At 39.7% G+C, this 19,302-nt stretch overlaps 1 protein-coding gene across 2 annotated transcripts in view; it reads right to left on the reverse strand.

Annotated features, from left to right (window-relative positions):
- Window positions 1-338: 338 nt before the first annotated feature.
- The window catches only part of LOC148454914 (uncharacterized), a 28,304-nt gene continuing 9,340 nt past the window's right edge, over window positions 339-19,302 (reverse strand). The window contains exons 3-7 of one of the 2 annotated variants that reach the window (XR_015873007.1): window positions 16,661-16,830; window positions 7,104-7,230; window positions 5,904-6,012; window positions 2,434-4,491; window positions 339-2,326 (exon numbers count right to left, since the gene is read on the reverse strand). Coding sequence is in view for 1 of the 2 variants with exons in the window: in XM_088460097.1 (XP_088316223.1) it covers window positions 4,141-4,491; window positions 5,904-6,012; window positions 7,104-7,230; window positions 16,661-16,830 (757 nt within the window). In the remaining variant the exon portion in view is untranslated. Of the gene's footprint in view, window positions 4,492-5,903; window positions 6,013-7,103; window positions 7,231-16,660; window positions 16,831-19,302 lie in introns of both variants that reach the window. The other variant, XM_088460097.1, reaches the window with a different exon arrangement.

A 19,302-nucleotide genomic window follows, 5' to 3' on the forward strand; every position in this document is an offset into this window, starting at 1 on the left:
CTAAGCAGATGTGTCACTCCTGCCATAACTTGAGCTTGTTACTGTGCTTGGATGATGACAGCAAACACAAGCCAATATTGGTAACACCTGGGCTGATTCAGTTGTCAGCTGATTGCATATACCAGCATGCCCTGTAATTTAAATCAGATTATTATCAGGCAACACTTGTTGCAGTTGCCCATCACAGCCTTTGTGGCTAACAGAGTGTGCACTGCTAAACTCTCCTACTCAGAAGTTGCCATCTATGAGCTCAGTGAGGTCTGATCTGGCACTGTGATTCCAGGCACAAACATTTGTTGTCAACAGGAAAAAACACAATTATATTCATTCTGTGGCTTTTTAATAAAAGAGCACATTTAGGGCAATATTCAATGCGATTTATGAAACAAGCTTCTCCATTTTACAGCAGCATAGGTTACAAGAACATTTTGTATCAAAACACTAGAGGCCACATTTTCAACACATTATATAAATAATCCAGAACCAATTTAATTAGAACACATGAACAATGTTCAGATAAACAAAGAAATAATACAATTAAAATATCTAAAATCATGAAAACAGTGTGCAAATGGAAGTTACAATCACAAATTATGAAAGCAGCTTTCACCAAAAAGAGAACTACACACAACACGGAGAGAACTGTAAATCCAATACAAAAAATGAGTTTCAAACACAAATATTTTATCAACTTGGCAAAAGTTACTGCAATAAATTGTTACATAATGATGGCTTAGTGAAGATGGAAAATATCACTATTTAGTGATATATAAAAGGTCTGATAAAGGAGCCTCACCTATTCCAGCCTATGCTGACACATTGTGTGGCAGTGTACAGATGTGTCCGAATATACTAGTCGCGCCAAACAGCCCTTCTCGGCGAGTTAGGTCCCGTGCGAGTCGGCTTGCACAGTGTCTTTTTCACTTGAATATGCATCTTCCAATTAACGGCGAAAAACTGGGATTTTTGCCAATAGTCCATGTTTTTCGACTAAGTTTTTCTCTCCCTGTCCTATTATTTCATCCGAAATAATGGATGTTCGGGGCTAATTGGATACCGTCCTAAGTCGTAATGTGATGTAACAAAACCACTTAACATGACTGCACTGATTAATTTGATATGCAACACTTGTACATCTGTTTACGAATGAGTATGAGGGGGAGATGTATCAAACTTTTGAGAGAGATAACGTAGCAACCAATCGGCTCCTAGCTGTCATTTTTCAAACACAGCCATTTCCAAGCTTTGATACATCTCCCACCGAATCTATATACGAAGTGCTACGATGCAGCGACCGTGGCTTTTATTTCCCTGAAAATTCCATAGTGCTTCATCTGCGACTTTGTACATATTTAAAATCAATTCCTATGTGGTTAAAGTTGCTGGTACAAATTGAGGGTGTTTTGCTGAGTCTGTGGTGCAAATAAGATGCAAATTTCAGGACAAAGTTGCTAGGCATCTCGCGCAACATGGCGTTTTGAGGCTAGAGGTACGAGGAGACATCTGTGCTTACATGTCCAGGTTTTCCATGGAAAAGTTGAATTATTCTTGCTAGGTTAGTATTGTCCAAGCCTAAAAGTAGCCCCAATGTATAAAAAAAGTGAATTTGGTCATTGCAAATACTGCAGTAATTACCATAACACAACCACTCATGAAGCCCACATCCATTTTATGCTCAACATAGATACTTGTGATTAAGAGCCACTTGCCAATAAGAAAAGAACACTAGTGAGAGCGGTTTTTCCCATACATAAAATAGATCTGAAACCACAATATAAAAACAGAATGCAAGCTTTAATGTTCTCAGCTGCTAGCTAGTGAATAGCTGATAAGGCACCTCCAGCATCAGCAGGTGATTGCACTGGAATTCAAAGGAGACTTTGCCCCCACTAGAGGTACATAGAGGATGAGTAAAGAAGTGTCTATCACTCAATTTCAATATTCAAGTCTCAAATAATTTCAAATTAAGGAATTAGTTTAGTGTCTGCAAAATAAGTAGGATTTGATTTTAGGGAGTTGTGCAAGACTCAAACAGTATCATAATGTATTCCTTGAGGAATACAATGCACAGGTTTTTCTTTGCTACATTGTTCCACTTTTGTGCCAGATGTTTATACACTAAACGGAGAACACATCCCACTTACAGCTATATTGTTTTGTTGTCATTTTGTGAAAATTGGTTCATAGCTACAGTATACAGATTGAGTCTTCTATATCCAAAATGCTTGGGACCAGGGGTATTTTGGAATATTTGCATACCATAATGAGATATCTCGGGAAAGAGACCCGAATATACACACAGAATGCATTTATGAGTTATATACACCTTATACACACAGTCTGCAGGTCATTTTATACAATATATTCAATAATTTTGTGGCTCAAACAGAATTTGTATATATACATGAAATTAATTTTCTGTTTCATACACACCTTATACACACAGCCTGAAGTAATTTTATAGAATATTTTTTATAATTTTGTGCTTAAATAAAGTTTGTGTACTTTTAACCATCAAAATCAAAGGTTTCACTATCTCAGTCATGCTAAAAATGTTCCGTATTTCGGAAAATATTCCGATATGGGAGACTCAACCTGTATTATCAAATTTGCGTATACATTAATGTCATCTGCCCAAGTACACCTACTATGTATCATTTGCTAAAAAATCCTTTATTTCCTCCTCTTTAAGTTCATGTTTTTGTTTTTACAACCAATAGTTTCTCAGATGTCTTTTTTTTTTCTTTCAAGGTAACACTTAAGTTATATGTACATCAGATCAAATAATATGTGAATAAACTTGCTTACTGGCTTATCTTAATGTAGTTTATACACGTATTCACCAACATTTTTAAAACCACTACAGATTACAGGTGAAATGTATTATTTAAAGTATTGAGTCTATCCTTACTCATGACTTTGCTGGTAGTCTTACACATTGTTGGTGTGGCTATAGTGACTGATTGTGCACAATTTGTATAGTGGTAGCTCCACCGCAGCTAAAATTGTAATAGCCTTTATAACCTCCTCTGAGATGGTGAGGCACAGTTTTTTTGAACAGATATTTACAAAGACATTATTTTCAGAATATTAATAATACTAATATCTCAATATATTAGGTTATACCATAATTGTGTGATGGATTAAAGACTATCAAGGGCAATCTCATCAAGCATTGCGGTGTTGCATTTATTACACTACATCTAGTGAACCTAAAGTGAAAGACAGGCATTATGATTAAAACAAATTTAAGAACTCCGTCTTATTTTTTTTACCAAATATAATGAATCTTCTGAGGATACAGAACTGATACTTGAAAAAATATCATTGGACTGATGCTGTTACTTGATCCAATACACAGCAAATTAATGATTCACTGCCTTTCTCATCACTCTCCTTTTGCAATATGCCATTGTGAAGGCAGACTCTTCCCCCATGAATCTCAGAGCAATCTGCTGCTACAGGAGTGGTCTCTCCGATAATCACTTACATGTACTGTAGCTGTGGCGAATGAAGGAGATATATGTACTTATAATTTAAATTAAATCTATGAATGTGATCTTATGGATGTGTATAAACACTCATCTCACTAGAGTGCTTTTCTCTCTTCCTGCACAGGTAATGCATTACTTATATGACACTACTATTACTAATATCAATTTTAATTCAAATCATACTTTGGTTTATTTTTAGACATTAATAATTTTGTATTAACATTAGCTACCCTGGACATGGCACGCTTTTTACAAAATTAGACAATACTTATCAAATATCTCCTACAATACGTTGGTCCATACATTCACGAGAGGTAACACAAGGTATACAGTAGGGCAGGATTGATCAACTTGCCACAAAAATTATTTGTGTACAGTATAAGCAAAAACGTTGGTTGGTATAATATTTATCTCTCATCAGATAGTCTTTGGTTGTCTTCCACCTAAATCTGGTAACCTTCAGATGCTAATCTATTACTTTCATTAAGATGTACCTATTAAGTCACATATATCTTTTCCTCTATTTACTGTTCAAAATACAACATTTTCACAGCACAAAATATTCTTATTAAGTGGTAATCACTAATTTTCCCTAAACAAAAGTGTTACAAACATAAATCACACAATTAAAAAAAAGAGTCTTCTGTTACAGTGACCTGCTAGCCTCAGGGGATGCATTCTGAGAGTCATATGGTATAAATTCAGTGGCTGAATGGTCGTCACCTGTAAAGATGGAGATGTAGGAAAGAGAAACAGGAGACACAGAGGAGTCTGTTTGGAGAACATGTTCTGCAGCAGGGCCAGACACTGGCAAAGAGTGGTTAGCAGGTAAAGTCTGCGGCAGCATCTGTGCTGGAAATTTAGCGGCTGGCCGCCTGTTTTTGCAGAACCTCGGAGAAGCATGTTCTCTATTGATCTGCACCCGCATATCTGCTTTATGCACTGTCCGAATGTGCTTCTTCATGTTACTTGGATGCCTGCAGCCCTTCCCACAAATCTGTCCAAAGCATAAAAAATAGCTGTAAAATACCATATATTTTGAAATGAGGATATTTTGTCTAAATATGACATACTGAATATGGCAAAATGTATAACGCTCAGTTTTCACATTAAGGGGCATATTCAATTGGGGGCGAGAATATAAAAAATCCAGCACCCGCGGGGTTTTTCCTGCAGGTGCAGGATTTTTGCTATTCAATTAGGAGCGGGGTTTTTTCCTATTTTGAGCGTTGGGAGGTTTTTCTTTTTTGAGCACCTCCAGAGCACGACCTATTTTTCCTAAAATCTACAATTTTAGAAAAAATGGTCGGGAAATGCCCTTGGACCCCAGCAGCACCCCTCCTAATGACTAATTAAGCAATTGGAAGTTTCCAATTAGCTTAGTCAGTAATACTCACCTTCCAAAGTGTCGGGAGTCGGTCTTCTGCAGCAGCGGTGAGTATGTCAGTGTGTGTGCGTGTGTGCATGAGTGTGTGTGACCCCTGGTGTGTGTGTGTGTTCCCCCAGTGTAAGTACGCCCCCCCGTAATGGGCGCTGGGAGAACTACCCTCCCCAGTGATAAGATGGAAGGGAGGCCACCTGGAGCCGCAGAGACCACAAGGCAGGTAAGTGTATTTTATTTTTTTTAGCGTAGTGCAAGGTTTTCAGTTCTGAAAACCCTGCTACCACTTTTTTAAATTGGATACCGCAGGTATCGGGAGCGCGCATACCCGCGGTAAACCAAAATTGGGCACAAGGTTTTTTCCTCACTAAACCTTGCGCCCAATTGAATATGCCCCTAAGAGTATGACATATTTGTCTTGAAAACTAGATGAATGCAATAGAGAAAGAGTCACTAAATATCTTAATGTAATCCACTGTTATAGGGCCTGATTAAGGGAGCGGATGGGGGTGGGGGGCAGTTGCCCCGGGGCTCTCACACACAGAGGGGCCCCCCACACAGGGTTGGTGTGACTCTTTAATTGTCGAAAATAGGTTCCCAGCGTGGGGATGCCGCGGCTATCCTGCATGCATGCACAGTGAGTGCACACAGTTCTGAGCAGCTCCCGAGTCCCCTCATCGGTGTCATGTGACAAATCATGTTCATGACTCTGATGAAGGGATATGGGAGCTGTTCTAAGCACTCACTGTGCATGCAGAAGTTGAACACTGGTCCGGAAGGTGAGTACTCAAAGGCACTGGGTGAATCACTGTATACTATTCAGGGGGGCACTGTAGGGCATAATGGGGGAAAGGGAATTGTGTCGTATATTAGGGGGGCAATGGGGCGCAGGGTGTCAATTTTATTGTAGGGGGCTCCCATAACTTAGTTGCCCCGGGCCCCCACATGCCCTAATCCAGTCCTGCACTGTTATTGGTCAAGTTTCCGCACTTACTGCAGCTGCAGTGTTCACAAGTGATAGCACTTACTTTGCAGCGATATGGCAGTTCCCCAGTGTGTGTCCACGTGTGTCGCTTTAGTTCTGAGATACGGTGGAACGACTGTACACAAAATTCACACTTAAATTTCTTTACTCCACTGGATAACAAAGCAGGATGGGGGAAAATAGCAATATTAGCTTAACATCGTACAGCAAATTAATAAATAAATAACTGTATAAGTTTCATTTTGAAAATGTGTTACAAAATGTCATTTTCAATTAAAAATCATTAACATTCCATGGTAATGACAATCACAGGATGCAATCCAGTCAAATTGTAGCATACAGAGTAAAAAAATAATCTAGATATATATCTCAAACATAGACATATTCTAAATAGTCCACAACATAGATTTTTAGTAACATCATATGGTAACATAATGAATATTCGGCCAAGCCGGTCTTTATCTGTGACAATCTAAAACCGGGTATACACTATCCAGTTATCGGGCTGATCAGTCGATATATGACTGATAAGACTGATAATTGGATAGTGTGTTTGCAGGAGCGTCCACCAATAAACAGTTGCAAACGTTCCTCCAGCGGTCAGATCGGGCAGCTCTCATTCCTGGCCTCCCAATCCCGTTGAGATCATAAGAAAGTAGGCACTGAGCAAGGAACTGCTCAGTGTGTACATGTGCACACCGTTCCTATAATTGCGCCTGAGCATTTATTGGATTGACACACACACTATCTGATAGTGTGTATCCAGCTTAAGTCACTGAAGTAAATCTTACTGCAAGGACATCAACAGACCACTTAAAAGGGAATGTACATGCACATGAAACCATTTGGAGCTCCATAATTTGTTTTTAAGTTTTTTTTCTTAATTAGGAATTTAAATGACTGCCAAACATGTGTCTAAATGTACATAAAGCAGTATTTTCCTTTCTTTGAGGTAAAACTAAATCTAAAAAAATAATATATAGCAAAGCCAATAATTTCATTGTCCATATTAAATAATAATATGTATTTTTCCAATAAGGTAGGAATGAAAAAACAACTACTGAACGTTGCTATGAAGACTATTATGTGAAGCTGCAGTCAGTGTGTTACCCTTCACTACAACCTAAGGAGATTTAAAGCAGAAACATTCAGATCATTCCTGACTGCAGGCCTAGATCCATACTAAGTGGAAAGCCACAGGTTGTCCATGCCTGGTTATGATTGTCCTGGCATTAACTCATACCTGCAAAATATTTTGTGGCTTTTATAATGCTTCACAGCTTGGCCACAAAATTCACAGAGTTGAAGTGATGGTGGTTTCCCAGTTGTTGCTTCTATATGTTTCACTCGAACGTGTTGGGTGAGATCATCTGCAAAAATGGAAAATGCATTTGTTTTACATTAACTAAGGTATGGTTACAAAAATATTACAAAACTGTAAAAAAACATAAAAACATATATTTTGTGTTATGGTATTTTTCTGGTGTAAAGCTAGCCACAGTGCACCATACTGATATCTGGCTTGGTCATCAATTATTCCTACATATGCAGAAGGCAAAACTAGGCAGGATCTAACTGTTTGGTAAAAATGTAAATATAGCTCTTCTTCTGCAGGCCCAACACATGTCCTTCCTGCAGACTACATGGAGCAATTGTTTCTCTTCTATCAGAATTGGATGGTTCACTAGAAACCATGTTGCTCAGAATGCTTGAAAATAAATATCCACAGGTGTCAGTATATAAATATTATATTGAGTACTTTGGGGAACAAAAATACCAGAGATCCAAATTACACTGAATAAAAGTATTTTTATAAGAAACGCAGCGGCCCTCCACTGTACCATTAAAGCAGTCCTCCACATCTAAAGAATAGCTGGGGAGATGTAACAAGCCTTCTAAAGGGTGGAGAAGTGAACAGATAGAGCAAACCAATCAGCTTCTAGCTAGCATTTATCACGTACATTCTATAAAATGATAGGTAGAAGCTGATAGGTTCCTATGGGCAACTTCTCCACTGTTTAGAAGGCTGATTGCATCTCCCACAGTGTCCCCATGTAGCTTAGCGACTGCTCTGTACTCGAAGTGGCAGTGCTCGGGCACTTCTTCATTTTGTACAGTGTTCACTATATTCCACAAATGAAAGAGGAAAAGAATCAATGTCCTCCTGCTCACTCACTGGACCTTTTGGTTACCACTATATTAATACCTTAATATCAGTAGGAGTATAGACTTGGGTATGCAGTCAGGAAGCTGGCGGACCTAATCCCGACAGCCAGCTTCCCGACTGCTTAATCCCGGCGAAGGTTAAATGACAGGCGTCTGAATCTAGACGTGTCATTTTACCGACGCCGGGAGATAGGTACCCGGCATCCCGATCGAAGGGACCTTGGGCGCCGAACGTGGATAGCCGTGGGGGGGAGGGTTAGGTTTAGAGTTCCCGGGGGGAAACTTAGGGTTAGGCACCCCCCCCCGGGAGGTTAGATTTAGACTAGGGGAAGGGAGGGTTAGGATTAGGCAACCCCGGGGGAGACTTAGGGTTAGGCACCCCCCCGGGGGACTTAGGTTTAGGTGGTGGGGAAGGGGGGGTTAGGTTTAGGCACTGGGGGGGTTAGGGTTAGGCACCCCTAAGTGAGGGTTAGGGGGTAGAATTAGGTTAGTCAATACTTACCTTAGGACGATCGTGATTTCCTCCTCTGCCGGGATGCCGCTGTCGAGATTTTAACCGCCGGGCATGGGTCCGGCGGTAAATCATACCGATTCCTAGACCTGTAATGACTGCTTGATGTTTCTTTATGTCAACCTTTACAGATAGCCCAACATAGATACACATGAAGCAACCATTAAACAAAACTATTGTATGTATCTTTGGATGTCTGTTATCATACCATGTTTTCAATCATGAAGCAGATATGAAAAAGAATAAATAAAACATTTAACTTGACTATAAAACAAGATCAACAATACTAAAAGGGACCAACCTCCCACTTATCTAAGAACTCCCACCAGCCTTCCCCTTCAGTGTAGCACCTTAGTGGTGCATTCTACCCAGAAACCCCAGCAACAACAGTGTGAGTCTCAAGAAACTAGAGTATTACATTGACAGAATGGAGGAGGAATTCTATATTTAAATGTAGATGTCTACTGAACTTTTTTTCTGTTGTTTTAGCTAGGGTGAGGGTTTTAACCGATTTTGAAGTCCCCAAATGTGTTATTTAGAACACTTTAACTAGATGACACAAAACAGCCAAAAGAAAAAAAACAAAAAAACAGAACAGTGTGTTTGGATGGCACCCTTCCTGCATTAGTGAGTCTCCGGTTTTAGCAATCTGATTGATTCTATTGAGAATGCACACACACTGACCATTTCATTTGGTTGTAGGTTAGGATTTTTTTTTTTTATCTGGGAGAATATAAACAATAGCCTTTATTTCTAATATGGAAGAGGCTGTCACGTAAGTCCCATGGGAGGCCAATGGAAGGAAACAGGGGAATTCATGTGAACTTTCCCTCCTTTTACAATTCACACTGAATTTCACAGAGGGAGAAGATTCTTTACTATGCCAAACAAGATTGCAGGTTAAAAAAATTGCATTCATGACAAGAGAATATACCATGCAATTGACAAATGGATCGGGGAAGGGGGCTTTCTTTGTATTCGCGACTAAATAATGTCTGTAACAAAACCCCTTTTTTATTCCTAATTAGAATTCACCCTTTCACCTACCAAATGTTCTTCTAAGACATCTGCAGTACTCAGATGAACTCCGACACTAAACATCTTGACAGCCTGTAATTGCCTTTTTTTGCAATGCAAAATGATTATTAACTTCTCAGTTCATTACCAAAGCAAATTTAATTCTTAAATATCAAAAAGCAGGCTGCGTATAACAATGAATTATTGTTTAAATAGGCAAGGAAAAAATAGATTACACTGTGACAGATGTGGGAAAATAAATAGTCTTTAACCTGGACAATATTTGACTGTGTCTAATTGCCCTTTGCCATGTAAAACTGGGATGCTTTTCCAGAGCAACGGAAAATACTTTTTTTTCTATGTATGCAAGAATCTATTACAATTCTGCATCCTGGGAATCCATGAACAGAGAACAAGTGCAGAGACATTAAATCAAATTGCAGTGAGTTCTAGAGAAAGTCTTAGCACATTACCACAAATGTTTATTCATTCTCTGTCAAATCATATCTATGAATTGAAATGCCAGGCTGACATAATTTGCAGATATATTTTACCAGATGCACATGTAATAATGATAAAATATATAGCCTTGAAAATACATACATACATACATACATATATATATATTTATATATACATATACACACACACATATACACTGTATAATATATATATATATATATATATGTATATATAAATATATATACACACACACACACACACAGTGGTGCTTGAAACTTTGTGAACCCTTCAGAATTTTCTATATTTCTGCTGAAATTTGTCCTAAAACTACCTCAGATTCTCACACAAGTCCTAAAATAAAGAGAACCAAATCAAACAAATGAGATACAAAAATTAGACATGCTAATTTTTTTATTTAGGAAAATTATCCAATTTTAGTTTAAATGAGAAGCATTATGTTTGGAGAAAGAAAAACACTGCATTCCAGCATAAAAACCTCATACCATCTGTGAAACAGTGGTGGTGGTGGTGGTGGTACCATGGTTTGGGACTGTTTTGCTGCATCTGGCCCAGGACGACTTGCTTGGACAATGAAATCTGAATTATACCAGAATATTAAAGGAAAATGTCTGGACATTTGTCCATGAGCTACATCTCAAGAGAACGTGGGTCATGCAACAAGACAACGACCCAAAGCACACAAGTCATTCAACCAAAGAATGGTTTAAAAAGAATAAATTAAAATTTTGGAATGGCTAAGTCAAAGTCCTGACCTTTAGTCCAATTGAAATGTTGTGGAAGGACCTAAAGCAAGCAGTTCATGGAAGGAAATCAACCAACATAACAGATTTGAAGCTGTTTTGTATGGAGGAATGGGATAAAATGCCTCCAAGCTGGTGTTCAGGGCTAATCAACAATTACCGGAAATATTTAGAAGCAGTTATTGCTGCACAAGGGGGTCATACCAGATACTGAAAGCAAAAGGTTCACATACTTTTGCCACTCAAAGATATGTGATATTGAATAATTTTACGCAATAAAAAAATGAGCATGTCTAATTTTTTTTTGTCTCATATGTTTGATTTAGTTCTCTTTATCTACTTTTAGGACTTGTGTGAAAATCTGAGTTTGTAATAGGCCAAATTTCAGCAGAAATATAGAAAGTTCTGATGTGTTCACAAACTTTCAAGCACGTGCGTGTGTGTTTGTATATATATATATATATATATATATACACACATACATATGCACACACCTATCAGCCTTAACATTAAATTCACCTGCTTAATATTGTGCAGGTCCCTCTCATACCACCAAAAACAGCTCTGACTCATCAAGGCATGGCCTCCAAAAGATCTCTGAAGGTGTCCTGTTGTACTGTATCTGGCAGCAAGACGTTAGGAGTAGATTCTTTAAGTGTTGCAAGTTGCAAGGTGGGGTTCTCTATGGCTCAAACATGTTTTTCCAACACATCTCACATATGCTTGGTCGGATTGAGATCTGGGGAATTTGGAGGCCAAGTCAACACCATGAACTCTGTCATGTTTCTCAAACAATTCCTAAACAATTTTTGCAGTGTTGCAAGGGGGCATTATACTGCTGAAAGCAACTATTGCCATTAGGGAATGCCGTTGCCATGAAAGGATGTACTTGGTCTGCAACAATGTTTAGGTAGGTGGTACGTGTCAAAGTAACATCCACATGAATGCTAAGACGCAAGATTTCCCAGCAGAACTTTGCCCAGAACATCACAATGTCTCTGCCGACTTGCCTTCTTCCAATAGTGCATCCTGGTGCCATCTCTTCCCCAGGTAAATGATGCATACAAACCTGGCCGTCCACATGAGGTAAAAGGAAACGTGATTCATCAGACCAAGCCACTTTCTTCCACTGCTCCATGTGCCCATTGTAGGTGCTTTCTAAGTTGAACAGAGGTCAACATAGGCACTCTAAACAGTCTGCGGCTACACAGCCCCAAATGCATCAAGCTGTGATGCACTGTGTGTCCTGACATTTTCTTTTCATAGCCAGCATTACATATTCAGCAAGTTCTGCTACAGTAGTGCTTCTGTGGGATAAGACCAGATGTGCTAACCTTCAGTCCCCACATGCATCAATGAGCCTTGGGTGCCCATGACTTTGTCGGTGGTTCACCGACTTTCCTTCCTTAGACCATTTTTGGTAGATACTAACCACTGCATACTGGGAACACCATACTAGACCTGCTGTTTTGGAGATGCTCTGACCCAGTCATCTAGCCATCACAATTTTGGCCCCTGTCAAAGTCTTTAAGAACTGACTGTTTATATATAAATATATTAACTCTTGTCAGGTCAGCGCTGTTTTGGCGGTACAAGGGGTACCTACACTAAGCAAGGATACAGATATTGTCTGTATAGAATGGAATTAAAAATGTGCATACAACTGTTTTTTATTCAAAGACCACAAATCAGCTGGTGCAGTTTGCTATGTTGTGATTCTCAGATGTATGGGGCGAAAGAGCTAATGTATAGCTAGCGCAACATAGTGTAATAAAATCAATATGAACCAATGCAGAATCTGTGTATCAAATACAGAGCATCTGAAATATTTGTTTGATTGGAAAAGATAAAAGGATTTCTAGAGGAAAATGTACCTGTAATTCCTTATTAGAAACAGAAACCCAATCACTATCTAGAAAGTGGAGATAGAAGAAAATGTCACACAGATAGTGAGACATCAGTGTGACAATGGGCAAACTTTACTAAGTGGCGGGTTCTAAACCCCGGCAGTTTGGTGGCAGGTTCTATTCTGTTCTAAACCACGGGGGTTTGGTGGCGGTTTTGCAGCGGTTTCTAAATGACAGCCCTGTTCCATTCTAAAATGTGTTTTGACCGCAGTTTGGCAGCGGTTTTGGCCTTAGTAAATCTGCAGATAGCAAAACCGCTACCAAACCGCAGTCAAAACACATTTTAGAATAGAACAGAACAGGGCTGTCATTTAGAAACCGCTGCAAAACCGCCACCAAACCCCCAGGTTTAGAACAGAATAGAACCCGCCGCTTAGTAAATTTTGCCCAATGTCTAAATAACAAGGAAACTTTTTTGAACCCCACATTAGGGCTGCTGGGAAACACTTGGTCTTGGCTGCAGTCAGCTGATGATGAGGCACTACATAGAGATACGGTGGCTGGACTGTAGCAGATCATCGGGTGGAAATCACAGTAATCAGAAGGCCACAATCAATGGGTTTCATATATGTCAATACTTCATCAGTGGAAGTTGCTCTTTGATTTACATGTAGCGTTGAGATACAGGATGTAAAACTTTGATTGGTATCACTATGACGAGCACTTAATTAAGTACATAGGAAAACATAAGTAGTAGAAAAATACTAAACAAATACTGTATGCAAGAAAAAATTGGCATTAAAAGTATTATTTAATAAATATACAAGTCAGCATTTATAGAAATGATACATAAATAAAGGGGGATATTCAGTACTCCAAAATGGCCAGAACTGTTGGGTAACAGGACTTTGCGGCCAGTAACCAGTTTCGCTACAGTAATATACAGTTGTGTGCGCAGCTGAATATCATGGTGGTACATAGCCAGGAATAGTTTTTCCAAAATGAATTAACAAAATTAGGTAGTTTAATTTAAATGAATTGTCTCGATAAAAACATTTACTCAGTTCATACAAACTAGCGAAGTCTGAAATATAAATAATAATAATGCAACACACAAAATATATAAACAGCATATTAAAATAAACACCATTTAACATGCAAATATAAGACATAATTATTTATTCTCTATAAAAATCAATGTAGTTGTACCATACAAAACAAGTAAAATAATTGTAAACTAACTACAGTATCAAATCCAAATAGGATATAATGTATATTGGTTTTATTTACTAATCTGTGATTTTAGAAACCACCTGGACAAAAATTTCCTGAGGTTGTAACACAACCCCAAAACTTAAAGACGTCACCTCGATGTGTAGCATGGTGTTCAATACTTCAGCTGTGTTTCTCCAAATATATATTTTATAGTTGTGGTTTACAAAATGTATCAAGTTATTTACATCATAACGTGACTATGTAAACTGGATTATAGAAGACTATTAGAATCTTACCTAGACATCTAATGAATCATTCTCTATCTGTCATCTGGATCTACTGATAAACTAGTAACCAGTCATTTTATTGAATTAGAACACATATATGCCACATTAAGAGGCTGATTGCTCTGGTTTTGCCGCTCAGAATAGGTAGTGAAAGACATGTTATGAACCTTACATGTAAAACATTTATTTACATGTTGGATACAATGAGTCAAGACATCTGAAGAATTTCTCCAAGCTGGGTCACAGACTGGCTGTGTTATAACAGACATGAACAGTAACCTGTATGATTTTGCCATATACATTTTGTGACTATGCATTCTGTGTATTATATATTTATATATGTGATTACAAGGTTTGCTTAATTGTCAATACTATTATAGTAATTTGTTGATGTTTCACATATGTGTACTACAGCTGCATTTACCAACCTGTCATATAATGACTAGTGTTCTTATATTCCCATTAGTCCATTGTGAATTTGGATGCCCTGATGATGTGTAAATAGCTATGATATTGAATATAATGTACATGGTGACTCTTCAGCATATCTGATTCTCTGATGTTTTATTTTGATTATAATGTATTACTATTCTGACTATCACAGACATGTAACATATGCATATTAGAATAAAAATCAAAATAAAGTTCACAACTTGCGCCTAGAACAGCTGCCTAGTCCTTTCCTGAGTCACACCATAACTCATATACAATACCCAATTTTAAAACATGGAAAGGCCAAAAGTGCTGTCACTCTTATACCCGTTAAGTCTCTTTCTTCAACTCCATAGAGGGCACAGGGCACCCACCCTGACGCACCTGACTGCTGGGGTGTGTTTCCTTGGTGACCTGTCCGGCTGTACTGTCCATGGTTGTATGGTTCTCTGTGTGTGCCTGACTTCCTTCTCCTTCTCCTCTGCCTTGCAAAATAAACTGAGGTCCAGTGGTGGGGGGCGGGGTATAGAGGAGAGAAGCCTGGGCTTGTGGGTATTTTAACTATTTGGTGCCCAGCCTCTCCTCTCCAGGCTATACCCCAGTGTCATCCCTGTGCCCCTCTGGAGTCGAAGAGAGAGACTTAACAGGTAAGCAACATAAGTCTCCTTTTTTCGACCAAAAATGCATTTTAGCCACAATTTGATGTGACTAAGATACACCAGGGGACTCCACTGATTAATTTGATATGTGACATCTATGTGCTACTGAGTCTGTAAACAACACGGAACTTGGTATGGACAAAATCCGTGGCTGCTGCATCATCGCACTTCGTATACAGATTCAGACTCAGGCCCATATTCAATTACCCGCAATACTTTTTCACATGCCGTACTTTTTCGCCGACTTCGCGTATTTTGGCTGGGAACACTTTTCGTGTGCACCCCTGCTATTCGCCATATTCAATTCCAAAAGACGCGAAAACGCATCCTGGCGAAACTCAAACAAGCGAAAAGTGCTGTCAAAAATGGGGAAATCAGCCTGCCCCCAAAAACATGCACTAAGATTGGGGATCAATATAGATGTCTCTGAATTGCCCTAATGAAGCTATTTGGGGTACTTAGTGCTGTCAATTGCCTCTGATTAGCATCTTTGCACGAGTGGTGAAAAATAGCATTAAGCTGTTTTTTTTCAAGAAAATAAGTAGTCCTGTCAAATTTGGGGTACTTGAAAATGGGTGCAAGCACGGTTAAAAATCGCAAAAGTGCAATCAAAATAACACATCCCCCATATTTGCAGACCCCCCAAAAGTCTATTTGGCTAGTTTACAAGATTGTACCCCCACTTTGCACTTTTTCGCCCCCTTTTTCAAAGTCATTTTTTGGGGTGTTCCTCTATTTTTTTAAGGTATTTTTTGGGGCGCTGTCCCAAGGGTGCAGGGTGGTTTCCCCACCTTTGCACCCCTAAATAGCGATTTTACACTTTTTTCCGACACTTATTCAGAGGCGAATCTTTTTCGCCTATTACAGTGCATTGAGTTTTCACGTACGCGAAAAGTGAATGCAATTGAATACGGAGATAAGTTTCCGCCTGGCGAAAAGTCGCAATCGGTGATACTTTTTCGCAGATTCCAACTTTTCGCAGCGAATTGAATACGGGCCTCAGTCGCACACAGATATACATAAGTGTAGCATATCAAATTAATTAGTGCAGTTTCCTGGTGCGTCTTAGTTGCATCGCATTGCGACTAAGGTGATGATACAATTGAATCGCCCCTAAGATGCATTATCGGGTGAAAAACATGCACTGCAGAAGTAGAGACACACGGGACCTGGCGCGCCGAAAGGGGCTGTTTGGCGTGATTGCAGCTAGTGTATGAGGACACAACTGTAGGTTAAATGAATTCAGAGCCACAACATTACAGGGTACAGATGCTATTCACTATGCCGACTAATAATGAAGAGAGGCCTTTAACGACTAAGGTTGTTCAAATAAGTCTAAATATATATCAGCAGGAAACATCTCACTCAAGCTGTATAATTAGCTCACTTCCACATGGTACAAATGACAGACAAATTAAAAAAGCTATTTTTGTGTATACATACTTTTCACTTTATATGCCTTGTCACACAGATGACATTTATGAGGCCTGGCATCTGAGTGGTAAGCGGCATGATCGTGTAACTTCTTCAGAGTACTCAGTTCCTTACCACACTGGTCACACTGGTAAAACTTCTTGTCATGGTGGCTTGACTGGTGCAAAGACAACTGACAACTTAAATGTGAGCAACAGAGGAGAGAGAAAAAATACTTTTAAAAAAGTGCACAAAATATTAGAAGTTTGATGCAAATAATATAGTAGTCATGACAGAGCTTTTAGCTTTTCTACAGCTGTGATATATATTTTTGTTTAATTCAAATCACCATACCAAACATCTACTAAATACACCAGCATGATTACATATCTAATACCCCTTTTCACACTGAGCTTGACCCGGGATATTGCCAGGTAAAACCAGGTCTTGGTGTGAAAGCGTCAACCCGGGTTGTGTCCTGGGTCCATGTCCCTAGTCATTACCAGGGTTATTCCCGGAACTGATTCAATACGTCGCAGTGTAAAAGGGGTGATGTTATTCTACTGTTCATTGGCGGATTTATTCTACTGTTCATTGGCGGATTTTATGACTTCTCTGTGAGCCTGTAACATCCACTTTTAATGACTCTAATCGTTTTGCAGGACAGACGCAAGGGGACTACCCGGGAATAAGCCATGGCCAACGTGCAGAGTGAAAGGGTTTGAGCTGTGAAACAGTGGGCCTGATTCATTATGGATCGCAACTGCAATAGCGATTACGCAAGCAGTTTCACTACAATAAAATGCTAAACCACTGTGATCGCTATACTGTCGCAGCACAACAAAGAACGCCCACTTTACCTTACACACATTCATAATCCTTAGCAAGACTGCGAAACCATCAGTAACACAGAGTACAATCGCAGCCTCAGGCACACTTGCACAAGCTCTGACCTTACTCAGAAATTACTAACCTTGTTGCACGCTATGAGTACTCAGGTGAGTATGGCATCGCAGTGGATAATTTATGCATGCCCATGCAACAGCGTTCAAACGCACTGGCACGCCTGCGTTTCCCTGTCCAGCCACCCCCCGTCACCTCCCACAAACGGCACTTTCTGTCAATCACTCTGTGTGCTAATGGGGAGCAGGGAATGGCAGAAGCCATGATTAGCATGATAGATGGGTTTTTAGGATACTAAAAAAAAAAAAAAGTAGACTTTTTTTTTTCTAGAGCCTGTAATAAACAAATAAATTTCATATAGATTGTAAGCTTGCGAGCAGGGACTTCCTACCTATATATCTGTCTGTTATCACCCAGTTTTGTTCTATTAATGATCCAATTGTAAGCGCAACGGAATATGTTGCGCTATATAAGAAACTGTTAATAAATAAAATAAATAAATACCTGTCTAAGGTTCTTTTTTACTTGCAGATAGATTGTCCAGCATGCCCGTCCGATGCGATATTACCCGGTAAACTGTAGGCCGCATCGGGCAGTGTATGCCCAGCGCAGCCGACAGACAGACATTTCCTGTGTTCCTTCCTACGGAAGGAACAGGGAAATGTCTCCTCCCCCAGGGGCGGAGCGCAGATGTCGGGCTATACACTGTGAGATTTCTCTCACAGTGTATGCCGCGGACATCTGCGGCTGGCAGCCTGCCAGATAAAATGTCTGTCGGTCTGACAGACATTTTATCTGGCAGTGTATGCCCAGCATTACTAATGTTAAGGTAAGATAATGGAACTGCTCATGACACAACCCATAAAACCTGTTTTTACTTATGGCCTTGGACTAATCTCATGTATTATTCTGGACTTGGCATACTGGGCCTGATTCAGAGCCGCTCGTAAGCGGCCGCTCGTTCGCTCCGAGCGATGTTCGCACAACTGCGCATGCATATGGGTCATAATGCGCATTCGCCAAACAAGTCATTGTGGTCGGAAATCGTGCGCTCGCAAAATAGCGAATGCCTGCTAATTTGAGTGACAGAATGAGGCGTTTGTGGGTGGTAACAGGGGAAGGTGCTTGAAAACGGGGAGTGGAGATCTGAACGCAGGCGTGCCAAACGGTCAAAACGGACATTTAGTGGGAGTGCATAATTAGTAAAGGAGCGTCATCGACCACGTCACTTGGTTGTCTTTTAGCCTGAACTGCTCGCAGTGATTGCGGGAAGTAAAACCTACCACAAGCACTCCGAGCAGTTCAGACGCCTTTCGATGTACTCGATTAATCTAATAAATAGCGGAGATGACGTATGATGCGAAAGGCCAGGGGGCGTCTTTACAAAATAGCGAGCGCATGTTTCGTTCGCTCGCTCAGACATAGAGGCGTCAACAGGCCGCAAAGAGCGAGCGCTCAATTTAAATAGCCGGGCCCTTTTTCTAAACGACCGTTCGCAAATAGCGTCCGGCTCTGAATCAGGCCCACTGTTCTTACGCTGTCCACACATACACAGACTTATTTCTTAAAGTCTATTTACCAAACAGCCAAATCTGTGCCAATTTCAACACACATATGGGCTAAAATGCACATATCATGTCTGAAAACATCTGATTAAACCTGATGAAATTTATTGGGGTAAGGTGCCAATTTTATGCCCAAATGCAAAGCAATGTCAAGGCGACTTGTTAGGAGCTACCACATTTCTCAGAAGGACTGTGCGATGTGTT

Source organism: Taudactylus pleione, unplaced genomic scaffold (assembly GCF_031769625.1).
Source record: "Taudactylus pleione unplaced genomic scaffold, aTauple2 ptg000967l, whole genome shotgun sequence".
Classification (NCBI taxonomy): Eukaryota; Metazoa; Chordata; class Amphibia; order Anura; family Myobatrachidae; genus Taudactylus; species Taudactylus pleione.